General features: G+C 47.9%; 1 protein-coding gene across 1 annotated transcript; it reads left to right on the top strand.

Moving 5' to 3' along the window:
- The first annotated feature begins 1,391 nt into the window (after positions 1-1,391).
- CIMIP4 (ciliary microtubule inner protein 4) lies at positions 1,392-19,655 on the top strand. The gene is made up of 7 exons (XM_031005497.2): positions 1,392-1,427; positions 2,920-2,998; positions 6,685-6,744; positions 8,407-8,873; positions 10,728-10,872; positions 19,188-19,298; positions 19,504-19,655. The coding sequence occupies exons 1-7, from the start codon at positions 1,392-1,394 to the stop codon at positions 19,599-19,601; spliced, it is 996 nt and encodes a 331-aa protein (XP_030861357.2). The 3' UTR covers positions 19,602-19,655.
- Positions 19,656-22,083: the final 2,428 nt, after the last annotated feature.

The following is a 22,083-nucleotide window of genomic DNA, read 5'->3' as shown; positions in this document are numbered from 1 at the left end:
ACTTTCACCCAGTTTTGGCAGAAACAGCCTCCTGCTGTCCCGTGTCAGGTGGACTCTGTCCCAGAGCATGCTGGGTCCTACCAGGAAGACAGGTGGGAAGGGAACCAGAAAGCCAGAGAGCTGAAGCCCCAGCTGCTGTAGCCCCAGCCTCCTGGGTAGGGGCGGGGGGACAGCTGGCTTTCCCAATATGTCCATAGAGGTGTCACACACCCCCAGGGCCTCTCAGAAGAGGCCATGCTCAGGAGCAGGTGAAAGGAAGGTGGCCTCTGTCTCGAGCACCTTTTCTGGCTCAGAGTAAGACCCCCTGGGGAGCAGTGGAGGGAGGGGCTGGAGAAAGAGCTTTGGCCCTGGGAGAAGGTCCAGGCTCTGGCAGGTGAATCAGGAAGCCACAGTAGAAGAAAGCAACCTGATAGCTTGGCCCCATGTGGCTGGATTTCGAGTTTCCCAGAAACAGCCTCTCTTAGACCTCCTTTGGGGTTGCAAGAAGAATTCCGGGCCCCACCTACTGGGGACTCCCGGCTCCCCACTATCCAGCCTTCCCAGTGAAGACAGGATCCTGGAGGGCCGGAGACCAAGTCTGTCCTTGGCTTGGCATTGGGGCAAATAGGTGCTCAGGAGATGCTGAGGAGGTTGGTTTTGGGGCTGGCAGATTGGGTGATGGGGCTGAATGCTGAGGCCGGTGGGACCTGTAGTGGTGGGACTGGTAGTCTGGAGAGTTGACCCCTCTCACTTCCATGCCACTAACAAAACAGTCCTCTTCCCATCTCACATGTGGTTCAGATCCTACTGTGGGAAGAAGAAGCAAATATACACAGTATGTCAGATGGCAATAAGGTGCAATGGTAGAAAAGGTTGGAAAAGAGGAGTAGGGAGTGTGGGGTGGGCTGGGATGCTTTTTAAGAAAAGGTGGTCTGGGAAGGTGAGCAGAGTCTTGAAGGAGGTGAAGAGGCAAGCCATGTAGGCATGTGGGGGAAGGAAGTTGCAGGAGAGGAGAGGGAACAGCCCGTGCAAAGGCCCCGAGGAGGGACTGTGCTTGGTGTGCCCAAAAAACAGCAGAGCCTGGCATGGCAGGGACCCAGGGAGCACTTGGGAAAGTGAGAGGAGCAGAGGTCAGAGAAGAATGGTGGACAGGTTGGGTAGGGCCTTGCAGATAAATGGGAGGATGTCAGCTTTTACTGTGGTTGAGCTGGAAGGTTTTGATTAGAGGGGTGACATATGATCTAACGTAGGTCTTAACAGGATTGCTGGGCTGTTGAGTGAGAAGACTGTCAGAGGATATGGTGGACTCCAGGGTGGTCCCCATATTATCTGCCCCCTCGTGTTCATGCCCTGTGTGACCCTCTCCCTTTCACTGCGGGTGGGACCCGTGACTTGCTTTTAACCAACAGCCTATGGCAAAGGTGATGGATGCCACTTCTGTGACTATGGTACACAATATTGTAATGCCCCATCTTGCAAGGGGACTCCCTCTTTGCTGGCTTTGATGAAGTCAGTGTCATGTTGGGGGGCCCACATAGCAAGGAACTGAGGATGGCCTCTGGCTGACAGCCAGAGAGAGCCTGAGACCCTCAGTCTAACAGACTGCAGGGAACTATATCCTCCCACAGCCACATGAGCTTGGAAGCATATACTTCCCTAGTGGAACCTCGGATGAGACTGCAGCCCTGGCCAATACTTGGATTGTAGCCTGCTAAGACCCCAATGCAGAGAACTCAGCTAAGCCATGAGTAGACGCCCGACCCAAAGAAACTGTGAGATAACAGTTGTATGTTAAGCTTCGAAGTTTATGGCAAGATTGTCATGCAGCAATAGATAATACTTAGGCAAGAGATGAGGGTGGCTTGGACCAGGGAGTAGGGGGAGTTGTGGAGGTGGACGAAGGCATCCAAATCTAGTGTACTTTGAAGGACTTGCTGATGGGTTGCTTGCGGAAGTAGCTTAGAGTTTTGTGATGTCTCTCTCTGTGCAAGGCAATGTGCTACATTTTGCCAAAAATTGGTTTATTCACCCATCACCCTTATCCTTAGTGTTGGGTGATATCCATTTCACATGCGAAGGAAGTTCAGCTAGAGGACTTGGCCAGTCTCTTATCTAATAAGTGACAGGCCCAGATTCTGGGGACTCCAAGTTTAACCACAGCACTCTCTGTTTCCTGGGGAAATCCTGAAAGGCTGGGCTTGCAGGAGGCATTCACTATACCTACTCTTTGTCCAGGCTGAGCAACAGCCAGACAGGAATGGGCCAGTGCTGGCACCAATGACTTCTGCCTCCTTCTTCTCTGCGGAAAAGAAGTCACTTAATTTTGTTGATGTCTTCTGTAGCCCTTGTTGTTCAGGAATAGGAGAGAGGACCCTTGCTTTAGTTTTAACTCTCCCAGGTCCCTGATCCCTGGGTGTCCAAATCAGACAGCTCCCGATGCATCTTTCTCCTTCCCCATTGACCTCGACCTACATTTATGCTGTTATACACATCCATGCCTTTAATATTCTCATCCCTTCAAAACTGTTAAGTTCCTAGGCATCCTTCAAGATCCAACTCAAATGGCTCTTTCATAAGTCCTTCCTCCTTTTTCCTACACAGAGCTAATTCTTCTCCCTACTTAGTGCTTTGAGCTCCCAAGAACATATTTTGCACTTGGTAGCATCTGAGCCCCCTGTGCCTGGCACACCTGGCCTGTAGTGGGGGCTCAACCGACATTCTTGAGTGGATGAGAGAGTGAACAATAATTGAAGCCCCTCCTGCCTTTTCCTGGCCTCAATCCTGGCTTTCTCCTGGCCTCTTTCCCCTACGGGTGGGCCTATCAGCCCTCTGAGGTAACAGAGCCCTGTGTATAGTGATCACCATGGCAACTCCAATGAACATCTTGGGGAGGGCCACTTCCCAGCAACCATCCATTGGTCTTCACCAGTAGTTCTGTAGCGGGGATCTGCACTTCTGGGCTTCAGCACACATCAGTGTGGTTCACATGTTTCCTGCTGTTATGAAAGAGATTGGAGAGGTGAGGCAGAGACTTAAGAAGGGCCAGGGTTCTTCCAGGACATGGGGTTTCATCTTCCTTCTCCCCATTCAGAGTTGCTTGTGAGTGAAGACTGCCTAGACTGGAATTACCTTCCCACCCTCTTTGACCAAAATCTCTTGGGATCTCTCTCTCCGGGTCAGAAACTGGAAGTGAGTCCACACTTCTATTGTAGCCCATCCAGACTGCTGTGGACTGGCAGTGCACTGGGATGTACAGAGCTGCCGTGGGAACGTCAGGTTGGTGGCTGGGGATAGGAGGAGAAAGAAAACTTGGAGCTAACTTGAACTTCACCTAGCTTGAAGATGTGCAATTTAATTTTAGCCCCACCTGGTGAAGTCCTGTGTCTTTTTGGAGCCTCATTTTCTCCATCTGTGAAAGAAGATAAATTAGTAGTGTCTCCGAACACCTTACTGGGTATTTGTGAAGACCAGACTAATTTACCAGATGTGAGAACGCTTGACATGGACTTGTGTTAGTTATCTCTTGCTGCACAACAAATCACCCCAAAACTTAGTGGGCTTAAGACAACATTTACTATCTCACAGTTTCTGTGAGTTGGGAATACCGGTGGAGTGTTGGTGATTTTTCTGTCCCAGGGTCTCTCACAGGCTGCAATCAAGGTGTTGCTTGGGTCTCTAGTCTCATCTCAAAGCTCGACCAGAGAAGGAACCCATTCACATGGCAGGATCCAGCTACTCTGGAGCTGTTGGCAAGCGGCCACTCTGAGTTCCTTGCCCTGTGGACCTCTCCATAGGGCATCTCACAACAGGGAAACTGGCTTCCGTCAGAGAAGATGAGCTGAGGAGAGCTGCAGAGAGTGTGTGAAAAAGACAGAAGTCATAGTCTCTTATAAGTTCATCATGGATGCAACATCCCTCATTTTTGCCACATTCCATTCATCACTATGTCCAGTCCATACTAAAGGGGAGGGAATTATACCAAGAAACAGGGATCATTGGGAGCCATGTCAACTGCCTACCACTGTCTGCCCTCTGGCCCCCAATAATGTACATCCCTTCCACATGCAAAATACAGTCATCCCCTCCTAAGATCTTTAAAATTCTCATCCTATTAAAGTATCCGTTTAAAAGCTAGAATCTGTTCATATAAATCAGCTCCAGGTGTGGCTGAGGCTCCTCCAGTGTCGTTCCTTAAGTACAGCTTCTCAGATTCAATTCTTCCCCATCATAGATCTGTGAAACTAAGTAATTTGCCCTGAACACACCTAACATACAGTGATGTGATAGGCATAGGATAAGAGCTAGTGACATTCCTATTCAAAATTGAGGAAAATGGAGACATGGAGTTAATGGTCCATAGCAGTTTTGAAATCCAGCCACACAAATGTTGGACATTCCTTGATTAGGTTTCAAGGCCTGGGGATAATTCTCCATGGCTCTCAGCTCTGCCTTCTGGACTCTTGCATCCACTCTCTGACTTGTCTTTTTTATTTTTATTTTTTGTTCAATGGTATCTTTTCATTTTGTACTGTCTCTATCCCTTTTACCCCAAGTTGCCAACATTTTGCTGATGTTATTTTCTCAATAGTAAAACTTACAGGGGTTCACTCCATTGAACAAAAGTCACACCCCTTTTTAACTGAGGCTCCTGTTGAGGAGCCTTAAGCTTCCTAGAGGTCCTATGGTTCTGTTAAGAGGATATATCAGGCATCTCTTTAATCTCTTTAAAGCATCCTTTGTGTGACAGAGTAATACCCTGATCCTTTGATCTTTCTGAAGTTTTAACAACAGGTCCCACAGTCACACTCCTGGGCACACTTTCCAGACAGTCTTCTGAAGCTATTTCTCAATTTTAGCATCTTTTGGGATCTGGAAAGGATGAGACTTCAGAACCATTAAGTACTGGCATCTTTTTGTTTAACAGTCCCTTCTTCAATTCATCACCTTCCTCTCACATTTCACTACAAGCAGCAAGAAGAAAGTAAGAGGCAACTACAATATTTTCTTTGGAACTCTTTAGCTAAATCATTCAGTTCATTAGTCACGTAACTGCAGATGACTGTGTCACTGTTTCTGCCACTACATAACAAGGGTCTTTCTTCCACTATTTCTAGTAATATATTCCTCACTTCCATTTGGGCCCTCACTGACAGCATCTTTCAACTCCAGATTTCTGCTTAAAAAAAAAAAACTGTTTAAGGTGATTTGGGCTTTTTCTATCATGCTTCTCAAAATCGTTATAGACTCTGACCACCGCTTGGTTCCAAATTCAGTCCCAAATTTTTAAGTATTTGTTATAGCAACACCCCACTGTTAGTACCAAAATATGTATTAGCTATGTATTGCTGCATAACAAATGACCATAAAGCTTAGAAGTTTGACACTGTATGTTTAAAACAGTACACATTTATGATCTCAGAATTTATAGGAGTCAGGATGCTCACTTGGCTGGGTCCTCTGGCCCAGGGTATCCCACAGGCTGTAATGAAAGTGTCATCCAGGCTGTGTTCTCATATCGAGGCTCAACTGGGGAAGGATCCACTTTCAAGCTCATTCAGGTTCTTCAAAGACTGTTGGACTCAGGGCTTCTATTCTTTATGAGCTTTTGGCCAGAAGTCACCCTCAGTTTCTTGCTCCATGGGCTGCTCCACAGGGCAGCTCAAAACATGGCATTTGCTGTCATCAGAATGAGCAAACCAAGGAGAACCAGGGAAAGAGAGCAAACAAAACCGAAGTCACAGGCTGGGCACGGTGGCTCACACCTGTAATCCCAGCACTTTGGGAGGCTGAGGCGGGTGGATCACTTGAGGACAGGAGTTAGAGATCAGCCTGGCCAACATGGTGAAACCCTGTCTCTACTAAAAATACAAAAATTAGCCAGATGTGGTGGCGCACACCTGTAATCCCAGCTACTCAGGAGGCTGAGGTGGGAGAATTGCTTGAACTTGGGAGGTGGAGGTTGCAGTGAGCTGAGATTGCACCACTGTACTCCAGCCCGGGTGACAGAGTAAGACCCTGACTCAAAAAAAAAAAAAAAAAAAAAAGATCACATAAGAAAACAAAACACAAGCACGAAAGCTGCAGAGGCTTTTGAAGCTACCCCTCTAATTTGAATCCAAGGCCTTAGAGAGAAGACTGAGTTTACACCAGAGCAAAGTGTGGGTTCCTGCTCTTGGTTCTCCTTCATGGTGGCTAAGGTGCTTCCCTTCCCTGACCACGAATGACCAGTCAGCAAATGGATACAATCCTATTTGCAGGAAGACAAATCGTTGCCAGGCTGGGAGCCGGGGCAATGGGCTTCACAGCCAGGGGCCTGCTAGGGTCTCCTAGGGTGGTGGTGATGGGGGAGAAGAGGAGGAGATGAAAGGAAAAATTATGAAGGAGTAAAATGAGCCCAGGGTCCCAAGGCTGCTTGAGAAAGGTCTTTGAGGACTGGTGGGGTGGGGTGGGGGTGGCCAGGGCTTTTCAGAGAGGGCAGAGGCTGCAGAAGTCCAGGAGGCAGCCCCTGTGCCAGGGGTGATGAGTGAATGGGACAGAGGCTCCGTGGGTCTGGGCAGTGCCAGAGGGCACTAGGGGCAGCTTAGGAACCTCTGATCAGGGGCAGGCAGACAGGCACAGGCCTTCCTGCTCAGCTCCCAGCTCATCCTTGTTCACAGAAACTCTGTGTGTCATCTGAGACGATGAAACGTGGTGCTTTGTTTACAGGACTAAGCTTGGAATTGCCTGTCCCACAGCAAGAGGCTACGGAGCTGGGCCACGGAGCAGGTAGGACGGGCAGACCAGGGATGTGCTGAATGCACATCCGGGCTTCTGGAGGGACTCCCTGGGGCAGGAGGGCACTGGCCCTTTCTCCTCCCGCTCCGTCTTGTGTTGGCCTCCAGGCCCACCATCGGTCCAGGCTTCCTAGGGGGCATTCTGTTGGAAGACAGAAGGAAAAAGGAGGGAACGGAATTACTGAGCCCTCCCATCCTGTCATGTGTAGGGATTATCACCCCGATATGGTCTCCATCCTGAGGGGGTGACTCAGGTGCTCTGAGTCTTGTGTGTACCAGAAGGGCAGGGCTGTGGGGGAACATGGTGAGGGGCCTGGCCTCAATGGATGGGAGGTATATACGGGGTTACACGTGAGCCAAGACCAGGGGTAGTGTAGCCCAAGGAGTGGAGGGGAGTGTTCCAGGCAGGAGAAATAGCTCAAGCAAAGGCTTGGGAGGGAGAGAGGGCTGGCACTTTTGTGGAGTCCTGAGAGCAGGGACTCTGCCCTGAGGACAAGAGGAAAGATTTTGATGCAGGCGTGACTGAGTCAGGCCCGCTCTGAGAATGGTCCCCAGGGGTGAGTGCAGGGTGGCTGGGGCTGGCAGGTGTGATGGGGAGAAGAGAGTCCAATGAGTTGGGGCAGCGATCCTGCTAAAATCTTCCTCCAATGACCTGAATGCCCGGGGGCCTTTTTAAACACTCAGATTCAGGGCCTTTCTGATGCAGCAGCTCTGAGAGGGTCCCAGGCATCTGTATTTTTAATGAGCGCCTAGGGAATCCTGATACATGGCCACATTTAGATAAACTCTGCGGAAGTTTATCATCCAGGGGATATGATGGTTTAGCTTGGGCTCAGAGGCCTGACGGCCACGACACCCAGCCCTTATGTATCTTTTAAGAGGACTTGAGGTTTTGGAGGGAAGACCACCAAACATATTTACAGCTGTAATCTGGGGTGGAGGATGAGGCCAGGCTGTGAGGAGACACTGAAGGCTGAGAGCAAGAGACCTAGAGAAGCGGAGGCTGTGGGCAGGGATGTGGGAGACAGGGAGAGGCGGGGAGGAGAGAGCCTGGGAGGTGGCTGGGATGGTGCCACTTCTCAGCCCTGGCGAAGGGAGGAGGTAGGTATTGGGGAGCAGCCTTGCATTGGAAGCAAAGTCTGGAAGTCCCATCCAACTCCAGTACTTCCCAGGCATGTGGCTTAGCCCCAGGAACGCCTCTGCCAGTGCCGCTGCTGCCAGATTCTCACTGCGGAGAGTGAGGGGGAGGTTTCAAGATGGAAAAGTGGGGAAGGGAACTATCCAAATGGAGCCAGGGACATGAAAGCACAGACAGGCCAAGTCCCTTGCTTGCGGTCACACAGCTAGGCCTCAAGGCGGGACAGGCTTGGGCGGCAGCCCTTGTTGCCCCAGGCAATGTGGACTAACCCGGCCTGTGGGAGGCACGCAGGCTGACCTCTCTTCTCCCATTGTGTCTCCTAATTTCCCACCCATGCCTCTGGTTCCTGTGCTTCCTCTCCGTCCCTCTCCCCTTCTCTGGCTGTGGAGCTCTGGGGCTCTTTGTCTGTCCGTTTCCCCTCCTCAGCCCCATCTCTGCCCCCTCCCCACCCTCTACTTTCTGCCCTTGTCTGCGTGTCTCTCTCCCTCCCCCTCTGTTTCTCTTTGTCCTGCTCAGGTACAACCACTTTGACCAGGGCCCATCTGAATGACAAGGAGGGCCAACAGGACTTGGACCCCTGGAAAGCGGCCTACAGTTCCTTGGACACCTCCAAGTTCAAGAACCAGGGTCTGTCATCCCCACAGCCCCTGCCCCAGGGAGCCAGCGCTCAAGGCAGCTCCCTAGGGCAGTGCCACTTGAAGGAGATTCCCCCTCCATCCCCGACTGCTGCCAGCAGGGATTCTCTGGGGATGGACCCACAGTCCAGGTCCCTGAAGAATGGGGGCTCTCGATCCTCCTCGAGAGAGAACAGGGCCACCTTGGGAGAGGGGGCTCAGCCATGCCAGGGGACGGATGACAGTCCCAGCTTGGGGGCTCAGGACCAGAGGAGCACGCCCACGAACCAGAAGGGCAGCATCATTCCTAACAACATTCGCCACAAGTTTGGGAGCAATGTGGTGGACCAGCTGGTCTCCGAGGAGCAGGTGTCATAGCAGGGGCCAGGAGGGGGATGCAGAGTCTTATAATGAGGACATAAGATAAACTCACTCTTGAGTACAGAGTCCCTATAATAATACCACTAGAAAGCAGTATCTCCTGAGCATCTGCTGTGTGCCAAGCACTGTGCACTGTTTAAACTTCACATATAACAAGTTGTTACATCTTCCCAGCAACCCATGAGGAAGGTACTATTATTGTCCTCATTTTATAGATAAGGAGCCCGAGGCTTAGAGGAGTTAAGTCAGTCAACCAAATTCACCTAACTGTGTGAGACGAGGGTGCAAACTGGGTCGGCAGATTCTGGAACTCTGGTCCTTAATGACTTTGCAGTTAAAAGCCTTTTGTGTGAATTGGATGTTTTCCATCTGAACAAGTCTCCCAAAGAAGACAGCATTTAGTGGATGGATAGCATTTATTGGGAATCAGAAGACGTGGGTTTGAATCCTGGACCTGATCCTAAATGCTGGATGACTTTGGATAAGTTACTTACCCTCTCTGGGCTTTAGTCTCCACATCTGTAAAGTGAGGCAGTTGCACTAGATCAAGCTGACAAATACATGGTGTGCGTATCACAACCCTCCCAGCCTGCATTCATGGCAGACATCACTAGTCAATGCCAGCACTCTTTTCCACCCGATATAGCATTCCAGGCAGTCATTACAAATCAACTGACACTTGAGATAAAATTCATCTACCGTTTCTGGTCAAATGCTATGTTCTTTCTGTCCTGGCATTCTGAGACATATTTTTAAAGCCACCATCTCAACCCTCATAGCAACTGCATTGTGTGGAAGGTCAGGCAGGAGTTATTGCTTCGTTTTTAACAGATAGTATAACCAAGTCCCAAGGAGGGGCTACGATCTGCTTGGGTCACAAAAGCTGGGGGTCAGGCTTCTCCTAGGCTCCCCTTCCACTCTGTCATCTTAAAGTGCAGTGACCCCACCACCAGCAAGTCTGGAAGGTCACAGTCTTGACATGTTCTGCCCCACTTGGAGGAACTTGTCCCAATTTGAGGTTGACTCTGTGGTCACCACCTCTCACCGCCCTGCCCAGCCTTGGGAGAAGTCCTTTCTTTCTTCACCCACCGTTGTCCCTGGCTGGAATCAAGAAATCCGTGTTTTCTGCCCATCTGTAACTTATGTCACAAGTGTCACGGAGCCAGCAAGTGTCAGAGCTGGAAGCCACTTCAAAGACCACCCAGTTCCACCCTGCCTTCACATTTTACATGTAGGGAAACTGAGGCCTAGAGTGGAGAAGAGGCTTGCTGAAGTCAACAGCTGATATATTGCAGAACTGGAACTCAAACCTAGGTGTCCTGCCCCTGGACCTGGGCTCAGCTTCTTTGTGTGTCAGTTTCCCTATTGGTATGAAGAGGGAGTTGGCCTCATTGAAAGTTAAGCACCCACCCAGAGCTGCCCTGTGTGATGCCTCAGTTGTAGGAGGCAAGCCAGGGCTCTGTGGCCTGCCAGCCATGTGAACTGGGTGATCTCTGACCTCCTGAGGCCCGCTTTCCTCATTTATAAAATGGTGGGAAGAGTGGCACCCTATAGAGACCCCCCACCCCAATGTTGCAGGTAGCAGATGCTCAATGCTTGGAAGAGGTTTTATGATCGTTAACCTGATGCTCCCCACCCACAGCAGTGCGGATGATGAGAGGGGTTGGGGCTGGGGCCTTTGTATACTCCAGCTCCCCAGCCCTGTGAATAGATTGAGGGCTGCAGGCTACAGGTGGGATCGGGGTGGGGAGGGCAGGGTCAAGGGAGGAGGAGTTGGAGGGAGATACGGGGCTTGACACTGCTTTTCCATCCCCTGCCTGTCGTCCCTGCCTCCCTGCTCAGGCTCAAAAGGCTATTGATGAAGTCTTCGAGGGCCAGAAAAGGGCAAGCTCATGGCCCAGCAAGACCCAGAATCCTGTGGAAATCTCCTCCGTCTTCTCAGACTACTATGACCTTGGCTACAACATGCGGTCAAACTTGTTTCGAGGTCAAGTCAAAGGGCAAGGGTGGGGCCGTGAACACCCATGGTCTCCCAGGCATTGGGCAGGGAAGGCCTTTGGGGTTTTCACTCCATATGGGGTCTAGGACCCCAGGGCACATCTTCAAGGACACTTATTTCATGCCCATGTGTCCTCTATGTCAGCTTGCGAGTGCTGGGAACATCCAGTCCCCTGTCCTTGATGTGTGGATGATTCATCCCAGTTGGCAGTCAGGCACCTCTGGTCCCTCCCCTCCCCTCCTCTCCCCTCCCCTCCCCTCCCCTCCTCTCCCCTCCCCTCCCCTCCTCTCCCCTCCCCTCCCCTCCTCTCCCCTCCCCTCCCCTCCTCTCCCCTCCCCTCCCCTCCCTTCCCCTTCCCTTTCCTTCCCTTCTTTTGTTTTTTGAAGTCTCACTCTGTTGCCCAGGCTGGGGTGCAGTGGCACAATCTTGGCTCACTGAAATCTCCGCCTCACAGGCTCAAGAAAGCAACCCTCCCACCTCAGCCACACCCCTGCCCCCATAAGTAGCTGGGACCACAGATGCGCGCCACCACACCTGGCTAATTTTTTTCTTTTCTGTTTCTGATATTTTTTTTTTTGTTTTTTTTTGTATTTTTGGTAGAGGCAAGGTTTCACCATATTGCCCAGGCTGGTCTCAAACTCCTGGGCTCAAGTGATTCACCGACCTTGGCCTCTCAAAGTGCTGGGATTACAGGCATGAGTCACTGCGCCCTGCCCACCTCTTGTTCTTAATCTGCCAGTAGGAGGCCCAGGACCCAGTAGAACTGGGACTGCTGCTCCCCACATCCCTAGCCCCATCCCAGGCACCTTTGGTCACAGTGACAATATCAAGTTTCTTTGGTTCAAATCTCAGCTCAGCCACTCACTAGCTGGGTATGACCTTAGGTGGGATCCTCAACCTCTGCAAGCCTCCGCTGCCTTCTCGGTACAGTGGGGATGATAATGAGAGTATGGCCCTTGCTGGGTCATTGGCAGGACTTTATGAAGTGCCACATGAAGGTGCTTGGCCGAGGCAAGTCGTGAGCACTCAGTAGCTGTCAGACTATCATTTTTCTTCTCCAGAGCCTGGAGGTGGCGCCACCTGGGAAGAAAGGAAGGGTGGGTTGGAGGCTCTGACATTTACACAGGGTTTCCACTGGATCAGTGTAGTCCTGTTTGGTTGGGGTGGGGAGAGTGCTATTAGCTCCATTTTACGGGCAGATTTCAGATCATTTGCCTTAGAACTCTCAGTAGTCTGCATTGTGTCTAGGACTCAAAGTCAGGTGTTCCTTCTGCCTTCAAAGCCTCATAGTCTTTTCTTGACCACTAAGTCACCTCCCTAGCTATGATCCTGTTCCCAGGGTCTTCTGGATGGCTCAGATGCCTGTCACAGCACGCAGGGGCTTCTCTCTGCCCCACATTCTGGTTTGGCCTCATTGCAAAATAAGGCTCTTTCCGGTACGGCTCCTTCCTCTCTCCTCACTCCAGGCTCTCTCCAGTGCTCCCAGCGCCTGACAAACCTCTTCCACCTGGCTCGGATCCCTGTCACCCGAGGAACCAGATACCCACTGGAAGCCTTTCTGGAGTTTTCTCTGAGCTTGGAGAAGGGATGGTGCTGGGGGAGGAAAGCGAGAATACAGTTCTGCTTGTTCTCTGTTCCGGGCCTTCCAGATCCTGCCTTCCAGTTCTCTCTTTAACAACTATCGGTCACCAAATAGCTATTCCATACAACTTTGTATGATAATGTCTACATAAATGTAAAATAATCTATTTTTAAAAATGTCCATGTCCCGTCATCCCGCCTGGGAAGTAGAACTGTGCCAAGGGTGTGCTGGAGCTCATAGCAGCTTGCACCAGCTCACAAGAGGCAATTGTCTCCCTGAACTGACTGGCACATAAATGCTGTCTTAAAATTGGCCATGCTAGTAGTATTTACACTCTGGAAATTGGCAAACACTATGAATCAGGGCTTCACCCTGCCACACAGTGCTGTCAGTGTGCCCATCCATCTGTCCCTCTCTGTTTCCACCCCCCCAGGGTTAGCCTTTATACTTGCTGTTTGAGGTTGGTGAGGCTGGTATGACTGCACAGGAGTGAGGCAGAAGACATCAGAGGAAACAGGCTGGGTCGTGAAGCCTGCTGGAAGGTCTTTTTGGAGAGAGATGAGAAACCAAGCCGGGATTTTAAGCAGGAGAATGGCCCTGTTTGGCTCAGGTTAAGGGCTCACTCCAGTTGCTATGGAGAGAATGGACATAGGGAGATGGGGCAGAAACAGGGAAACCGGTAGGAGGCAGCTGCAAAACTCCAGATGGGACAGATGATGGTGGCTTGGTGTTGGAAGCTGGGCTAGTGCACCTGCGCTATTTCGGAAGGCACCATTGTGCAATATAGCAGCTCAGGGAGGTAATGGTGAAGGTGGCCTGATGTAGTAGGATTCTGGATATTTGTATAAGGCAGAGAGAAAAGAATACGCTAATGAATAGATTTTGGGGTGAGAGAGGAATTAACGTTGACGTCAACGTTTTGACCTAAACAATTGGAAGGATGAGATGGCTATTTACTGAATTAGAGAAGCTGCCAGGGGGAGCAGGTTGAGGGACTCCTATCCTACGCTAAATCATAGATCATCTTTCACACAGTCTTCTAAAATATTTAGTTTTGCTTTTCACATTTAACTCTTTAATCCACCTGGGGTTGATTTTTGTTTTTAGTATGAAGTAGGGATTCATTTTCAAAAACTGTAGATGGCTTTTGTGAGTTTTAGCCATTTAAGAAAGTAGTAAAACTGAGGCTTGAGGAAACTTTAGGCAGCTTGCCCAGCTGTATAAAGAGTGAGATGACGAGCTCAGGCATTCCTTGGGCATCTATGTGCCCAGCCCTCAAAATAATGGAACAACAACACCAGAAATCTTTCCCCAGTAGGGATTCATTTTCAATTCCTTCTTTATGTGGGTTACTGACTGCCTCAGTACCTTTTATTGAATAGGCTCATCTTTCCTCCCGGTGACCTGCAGTGGTACTTCTGTTATCCATCAGGTTTTGACACATGCATAGATCAGTTTCCAGGCTCTATTCTGTCCATTGGTCTAATATTACATTTTTAATCACCAAAGTATTATAAGTACCCTGATATCTGGTCAGGCAATACTCCCACTACCACCCCTCCACCACCATCACCAGTTAATGTCTTGGGTTTCTAGGCCCTTTACTCTTCCATACAAATGTTATTAATATACAGAAATTTCCATGAAAAACCCTGTTGGGATTTTGATTGGAAATACGTTGAATCTACAGCTCAATTTAAGGGCTGTTGTCAGCTTTATAATGAATTTTCTAATATATGAATATGGTATATACCTCCATTAATTTAAGTCTTCCTTCGATATCTCTCAGTAACATTTTGTGATTTTTTTTTTCTATAAACATCATGCAGGTTTTTTTGTTAGACTTACTCAGGAGAATCTCTTTTTTTCTGCTTGTTGAAAATGATATCTTTTTAAAATTATATTTTCTAACTTTGCTGCTGATACCGTATACACTAATGCAATTTTTGTTTTTGTATATTAATCTCGTATCCAGAAGCTTTATGTAGCTCACCAATTAATTCCAGTAATTAGTTATAGATTCTTTAGGAGTGCTTTTGAATAGTAATAATGGCTACATTTATGCATAGTATTTAACATATGCCAGGTACTGCTCTGAGTACTTTATATATATATTTTATTCTCCACATGAATCCCATGTGGTAAATGCTACAATTCCCATTTTTTTTCCAGATAAAAAATAATTGAGTCATGGAAAAGTTAAATAACTTAATTAAGGCCACACAGATAGGAACGGTCAGAGTTGGGATTTAAACCCTGCCAGTCAGAGGCTAGAGTTTAAATTCTTAAACACTAGGCTTTTCTTACCTTTATATCAGCATCTGGCTGACCTCTCTAGGACAATGGTGTATATAAGCAGGAAAACCAGGCATCCTTATCTCCTTCTTGATTCTAACATTATATCATTAAATATAATATAATCCGTTTTCATACTGCTGATAAAAACATACCTGAGACTGGGTAATTTATAAAGAAAAAGAGGTTTAATAGACTCACAGTTCCACGTAGCTGGGGAGGCCTCACATCATGGTGGAAGGTGAAAGGCACGTCTTATACGGTGGCCGACAAGAGAGAATGGGAACCAAGTGAAAGAAGTTTCCCCTTATAAAACCATCAGATCTCATGAAATTTATTCACTACCATGGAAACAGCATGGGGGAAAATGGAGCTGGCTCTGGGTCTTAGTCTGGCTTTGGGTGTCCTGAGAGTTTAGTGAACTTCATGTGGGGAGAGTATTGGCATGGCCGTGAGTCCTGGGTGTATAGGCTTCCCACAGACAGGGCTGCGGGGGGACCATGTGGGATGGCCTGCAGGAATATGGCCACGGTGAGTGGCCCTTTGTGTATTTTCTGCCTCCCAACTCACCGTGGCTCCAGCTTCAGAAGGAGGTCAGGGCAGAACACCCCTGTGAGCTAACATGAAGGTCCTCATCTGCTCCATGCAGCAGGGCTGGGAGGGGAGAGTAGAGGGTCAGCCCATGGTAAGGACAAGCCACATACAAATCAAAACCTTGGCTGGGCTCACCTGGACATTGTGTCTTTGAGTCACAGAGCAGGCAGAATGGTAGCTTACATCCTGTCCTTTTCCCTCTGTGTCCAGTTATCCAGGGATCCCTGAACCAGTTTACCAAGGATTTTCTTTTTTTTTCACTTCTTTCCATTGTTGGAATTCTGATTTCCTCTATTTGGTGTCTTCCTCTTTCTTGGTCTGCCCTCTTGTCTTTGGGGTGGATTCCATCTCCCAGCTTGATGTCACTGTCATTGGAGAACACAGCCCTGTAATGATTTCAATCCTTTGAAATTGCTCAGATTCGCTTTAGAGCCCAGTAGATGGTGATTTCTGTAGATGATCTGTGTGTGCTTAAAAATAATCTCTCCAGGGGCCGAGTGTGGTGGCTCACGCCTGTAATCCCAGCACTTTGGGAGGCTGAGGCAGGCGGATCACAAGGTCAGGAGATCGAGACCATCCTGGCCAACACAGTGAAGCCCTGTCTCTACTAAAAATACAAAAATTAGCTGGGCATGGTGGCACGTGCCTGTAATCCCAGCTACTTGGGAGGCCGAGGCAGGAGAATTGCTTGAACGAGGGAGTCGGAGGTTGCAGCGAGCCAAGACTGTGCCACTGCACACCAGCCTGGTGACAGAGCAAGACTCTGTCTCAAAAAAAAAAAAAAAAAAAAAATCTCAGGAGGCAGAGGCAGGCAGATCACAAGGTCAAGAGATCAAGATCATCCTGGCCAATATGGTGAAACCCTGTCTCTACTAAAAATACAAAAATTAGCGGGGCATGATGGCACATGTCTCTACTAAAAATACAAAAATTAGCTAGGCGTGATGGCGCACGCCTGTAATGGCTTCTCAGGAGGCTGAGGCAGAAGAATCGCTTGAACCTGGGAGGCGGAGGTTGTAGTGAGCGGAGATCGCGCCACTGCACTCCAGCCTGGTGACAGAGCAAGACTCCCTCTCAAAATAATGATAATCATCATCATCATCTTCTTCATCATCATCTCTTGGGTAAGGGATTCTGCATTTGTCTGTCGAATAGGCTTGTTAATGATTTCCGCACAAATCTTCTAATCCTTATTAATATTCTTTGCTTGATCTATTAGTTACTAAAATATGTGTCTTTAAATCTCCCCCTATAATAGCAGCTTTGTCCATTTGTCCTGTGGTTCTGTCAATTTTGCCTTATCTATTTTGAGATTATTTCAATGTAGAAAGTTCAGAATCATTACATTACCTTAATGAATTGCAATTGTTTTTGTTTTTCATCGTGCCTTTGCCTTACAGTCTATTTCGCCTGATATAGTTAGACCAGACTGCTTTTAGTTAGTGTTTGCCTGGGTATATCTTTTTCTATTCTTCCATGTTTATCCTCTCTTTGTGTCCTTTTAAATATGCTTTCAATGATATATACCTGGAAAACATTTTCTGTAGTGTCATCATCTGGTTTTTAACGAATGGGTTTAATTCATTCATATTGATTCTCGTTACTGATATAGACTATTTGGGTTTATTTCCATGATCTTATTTTTCGTTTTCTATTTGTGCTGCTTTTTCTTTTCTTTTCTTTTCTTTCTTTTTTTTTTTTTTTTGAGATGGAGTCTCACTCTGTTGCCCAGGCTGGAGTGCAGTGGCGCGCTCTCAGCTCACTGCAAGCTCCGCCTCCTGGGTTCGCGCCATTCTCCTGCCTCAGCCTCCCAAGTAGCTGAGACTACAGGCGCCTGCCACAACGCCCGGCTAATTTTTTTTTTTGTATTTTTAGTAGAGACGGGGTTTCACCGTGTTAGCCAGGATGGTGTGCTGCTTTTTCTTTGTGGCTTCTTTTTCTCTCTCTTTTTGGATTTGCATCAGCTTTCTTATTTTTCTCAATCTGATATTTGTTCTTTTCTACTCCTCTTATTCTTTGAGTGGTTATCTTTGACATTTTTATATGCGTAATTAACAAATTATAAAGTTAATCTAGGCATTTGTGTTTTCCTGAACACTAAGGGCCTTAGAAGGCTTTAACTTTGGCTGGGCGCCGTGGCTCACACCTGTAACCCCAGCACTTTGGGAGGCCGAGATGGGCGGATCACAAGGTCAAGAGATCCAGACCATCCTGGCTAACATGGTGAAACCCCGTCTGTACTAAAAATACAAAAATTAGCTGGGTGTGGTGGCGCACGCCTGTAATCCCAGCTACTCAGGAGGCTGAGGAAGGAGAGTAGATTGAACCTGGGAGGTGGAGGTTGCAGTGAGCCAAGATTGAGCCACAGCACTCCAGCCTGGAGACAGAGCGAGACTCCATCTCAAAAAAAAAAAAAAAATAATAACTTTAATTAACTTTAATTACTCTCCCGACCTCCACCTCAGCTAACGTGTTATTATTTTATAGAATTTATATATGTATATATATAGGATTTATATATACGTATATATAGAATTTATATATATATTCTCGGCCTCCCAAAGTGCTGGGATTACAGGCGAGCCACAGCGCCCAGCCCACATCTTTTTATTTCTTTGTATTGCATCCTAGTATTAATTTCTTTAGGTATATCTTCCAGTTTACCATTTTCTCTCAGCTTTATTTGATCTGCTATTTTATCTGTTAATTGAATTTCTTTTTAAACTTTTATGATGGGAATTTTCAAGCTTATGGAAAAGAAGAGAACTTAGTTTATAAATAGATGTTGCATATACCACTCAGCCTCAACAATGATTAATACATAGCCGATCTTGTCTCATCTTTTCTCCCACCCATCCACTCCCACCCAAGATTATTTCAAAGCCAAGTCCCAGGCATCTTATTGACATGGAGTTTAATTTTTTTTCAATTATTATGTGTTTCATTTCTGAAATTCTGTTTGCTTCTCTTACTAATCTATCTGCTCTTTCTGGATGGTTTCTTACTCTTTGCTTATATTTTTATTCTCTCTTATGGTTTCAATCATTAAATATAGTTTTTGTTTGTTTGTTTGTTTGAGACAGAGTCTCTTTCTGTTGCCCAGGCTGGACTGCAGTGGCGCGATCTTGGCTCACTGCAACCTCCGCCTCCCGGGTTCAAGCAATTTTCCTGCCTCAGCCTCCTGAGTAGCTGGGATTACAGGAGCCCGCCACCACGCCCAGCTAATTTTTGTATTTTTAGTAGAGACGGGGTTTCACCATGTTGGTCAGGCTGGTCTCGAACCCCTGACCTCGTGATCCACCCGCCTTGGCCTCCCAAAGTGCTGGGATTACAGGCATGAGCCACTGCCCCCGGCCTAAATATACTTATTTTGTATTCTGTATCTGATCATTCAAATCTTTGCTAATTTGGGAGATTTTGTCCTTTGGTGTTTCTGCTGACTCTTGATCATTGCAAGGTATCTGCTTGTGCATGTTTGAATTTTGAAAACAGAGAGAAGTTTTCTTAAGTTACAAGTATTAGTTGCCACTTGCTAGGTGTCTTGATGAGTGTCCAATAATTTTGTCTTTCCAACCATGCAAAAAAAATCTCATTTCTTGGTATAGTTGAAGACACGGAAGCTCAGAGAGGTTAATAATTTCTCTGAGGCTATACTACCCATAAATAATGGAGTCTGGGTTTGAACCCGAACGACTTTACTTTGAAACCCTTCCCACTCTCCTTCCGTTCCACAATTTACCATCCGTAGAGGAAACTGACACCCAATATAAGCCATGGAGTACCCGACTGCCACTGAATTGGGCACTTGGGGTTTCTTCATGGTATTCTACAGGGGCTGCTGAGGAGACAAAGAGCCTCATGAAGGCTTCCTACACACCAGAGGTCATTGAGAAATCAGTGAGGGACTTAGAACACTGGCATGGCAGGAAGACGGATGATCTGGGTAAGTGAGGAGCTGCGGGTGATGGGAGGCAGGGACTGTCCTCCACCGGCAGGGTGTGTTGGCTCTAAGGGTCAGAGAGAAACCAGAGCAGGAGACAGAGCCAGGGGTGGACTTGGAAGAGGTACGAGTCATCCCTGGGGTCTGGGCAACTCCAGAGACTGCCGGATGATCTAATCTGTGCTGGCTCTTCTCCTGCTCTCTGTAGGACGGTGGCACCAGAAAAATGCTATGAACCTGAACTTGCAGAAAGCACTGGAAGAGAAATACGGAGAAAACAGCAAACCCAAGAGCTCAAAGTACTAGATTTCACACAGTAGAGGTGTCTTCTACTCAAATAAAGTGCTAACAATAAGGAAAGGCTCAGGTCTGAGTCCTCCTGTGCTTGGTGCCTTTCTTCACATTGGAGTGGAGGCCGATGTGTGGTGTTGAAGAGACCAACTGGGGGAAGATAGAAGCCCTGGGGTCCCAAACTATTCCCTAGTCCTCCCTCCTGCACACACGTGCACACACACGTACCTTCATCCATTATCGCAGGAAAGGACATGAGAGCTGGGCATGACTCTGTCTCAAGCCCAGGGTGCCTGGCTTCTCCCACATGCCCTATGTGAGGGGGTCCTATAGTGGACACTGCTGGATCTTACCCTACATGCTCTTCCTAGAAGATGCCAGTTATTCCCAGACATCCATTCCTCCCCCATGAGACACGGACTTCAGAGGAATTGGCCACACACATTTCCTCCAATCTAGTGGTGGGTTTGATTGGTCTCATGGTGATTCTTAACCCCCACCCCAACCCCACCTCTTGCACATGATTGGTTCAGTCATGCACATGTGACTTAATTTGGGCCAATACCATGCAAGGAAACGTGTGGATGTGTGCAGCCTTCTGGGAAATTCTTTTCTCCGCTGGGAATGCTGGGAGAGCATCCATCTTTCCTGATGTAATGAATGAGGAACCATGAAGCCCAGACCACTCCTGCCAGACACCTATGACCAGAAGAATTGCAGACCATGCAGCACATTCTGGGTCCTCCATGGCCTCGCGGAGCCGCTCCATCAACTTGGCCAGAAGCTGCCGGCCTCTGGACTTCCTGTAATGTGAGCCTCAGGATCTCCTCATTGTTTAAGCAGCTAAAAGCATCCTCAGCCCATAAGATCTTTGGGACTTGGAGCCCCAGGGAAGAGTCCCCAGATAATGGGTTCTAGGTCAGACAGTTCTGTTCTCCAGTTGATCCTGAAGCTTTTCACCTGATGAGTCTCTAAGCCTGCAGCGCACTCCACCCCCAGATCACTGACTTGCACCCTCAGACCGTGCTCTACCCATGGGTTATTTATTATTTGCTGTGTTCCAAAACACCACCAAAACTTGTGGGCTTAAAATGACATGATCCTTAATTTGCTCATGATTGAGCAATTTAGGCAGGGCTCAGGAGGTACGGCTCATTTCTGTTCTGCATAGCATCTGCTGTGAAGACGCCTGCTCCTTTCCCATGCCTAGTGCATCAGCTGGGATGAGAACCACAGTGGGGGGCTGGCTGATCATCACTGTCTCTCATGGAGCCTCTCTTCGTGGCTCACTTGAGCTTCTTTTGGAATGGGGACTGGGTTTCAAGAAGGAGCCATCTCAGGGGACAAGATTCAATGTGCAATGGTTTATCAAGCCTTGCACTGGCTTATCAATGTCCCTGTGGCCAAAGAGACACATGGCCAATCCCAGACTTTGTGAGAGCGGACTACATAAGAGTATTACTGTATGCAGGAATGGTTCATTGGCGACCTCAAAATAATAGTTTGTCCTGGTGGTCATCTTGCTTTTGAAAGATCAAAAGCGAGAGGAAGAATCAAAATCACTACCGGGAGAAGAGGAGACATGTTCCTACTTCTCCCTCAACTGCCCATCCTCCCACAAAAGGGAATGACTTACTTACTTTTTTTTCTTTGTCTTTTCTTTTTTTTTTTTTTTGAGATGGAATCTGGCTCTGTTGTCCAGGCTGGAGTGCAGTGGTGTGATCTTGGCTCACTGTAACCTCCGCCTTCTGGGTTCAAGCTATTCTCCTGCCTCAGCCTCCCGAGTAGCTGGGATTACAGGAGTGCACCACCATGACCAGCTAATTTTTGTATTTTTAGTAGAGATGAGGTTTCACCATGTTGGCCAGGCTGGTCTTGAACTCCTGAGCTCAAGTGATCCACCCGCCTCAGCCTCCCAAAGTGCTGGGATTATAGGCGTGAGCCACCACGCCCATCCAGGAATGACTTAAAGGTAGGGTTGGATCAGAATGCAATACAGGGAAGTGAATCTGACTTGATTTAATATTCATCAAATACCTAATTATGTGCAAAGTGCAGAGTTCAGTTCAACTTCTTTACTGGGTACCTAGTTTCTGCAAGATACTATTCTGGGCACTGGAAACACTAGACATTGTCTTTATCAACTATTATGTGCCCATCACATGTGACACCTGAAAAAATGAGCCACCCAAAGTCTTGTGGCTAAAGCAGACTCTGTGCTGTTCTGACATAGAAATGATAAAGTGGCAAATGATTATGTGCCACATGGTTTATATATGCAACTGTATTTCATCCTTATACCAGTCCTCAGAGCTGTTATCACTCCCTTTATGAAGATGAGGAAATTGAGGCTTGGAGAGGCCAAGGAAATTGTACAAGATTATATGCATAGGAAGCTGGGGTGCAAACCCAGGAATTTCTATCCAAAGTCAGTTCTACTCTACCAGGCAATCGTACTGCAGTGTACGTAGTACGACAGTGCAGTGCCTAACAGGGC

The sequence above is a fragment of the Gorilla gorilla genome, chromosome 23 (assembly GCF_029281585.2).
Source record: "Gorilla gorilla gorilla isolate KB3781 chromosome 23, NHGRI_mGorGor1-v2.1_pri, whole genome shotgun sequence".
Classification (NCBI taxonomy): domain Eukaryota; kingdom Metazoa; phylum Chordata; class Mammalia; order Primates; family Hominidae; genus Gorilla; species Gorilla gorilla.
This window is presented reverse-complemented; position numbering and strand designations above follow the sequence as displayed.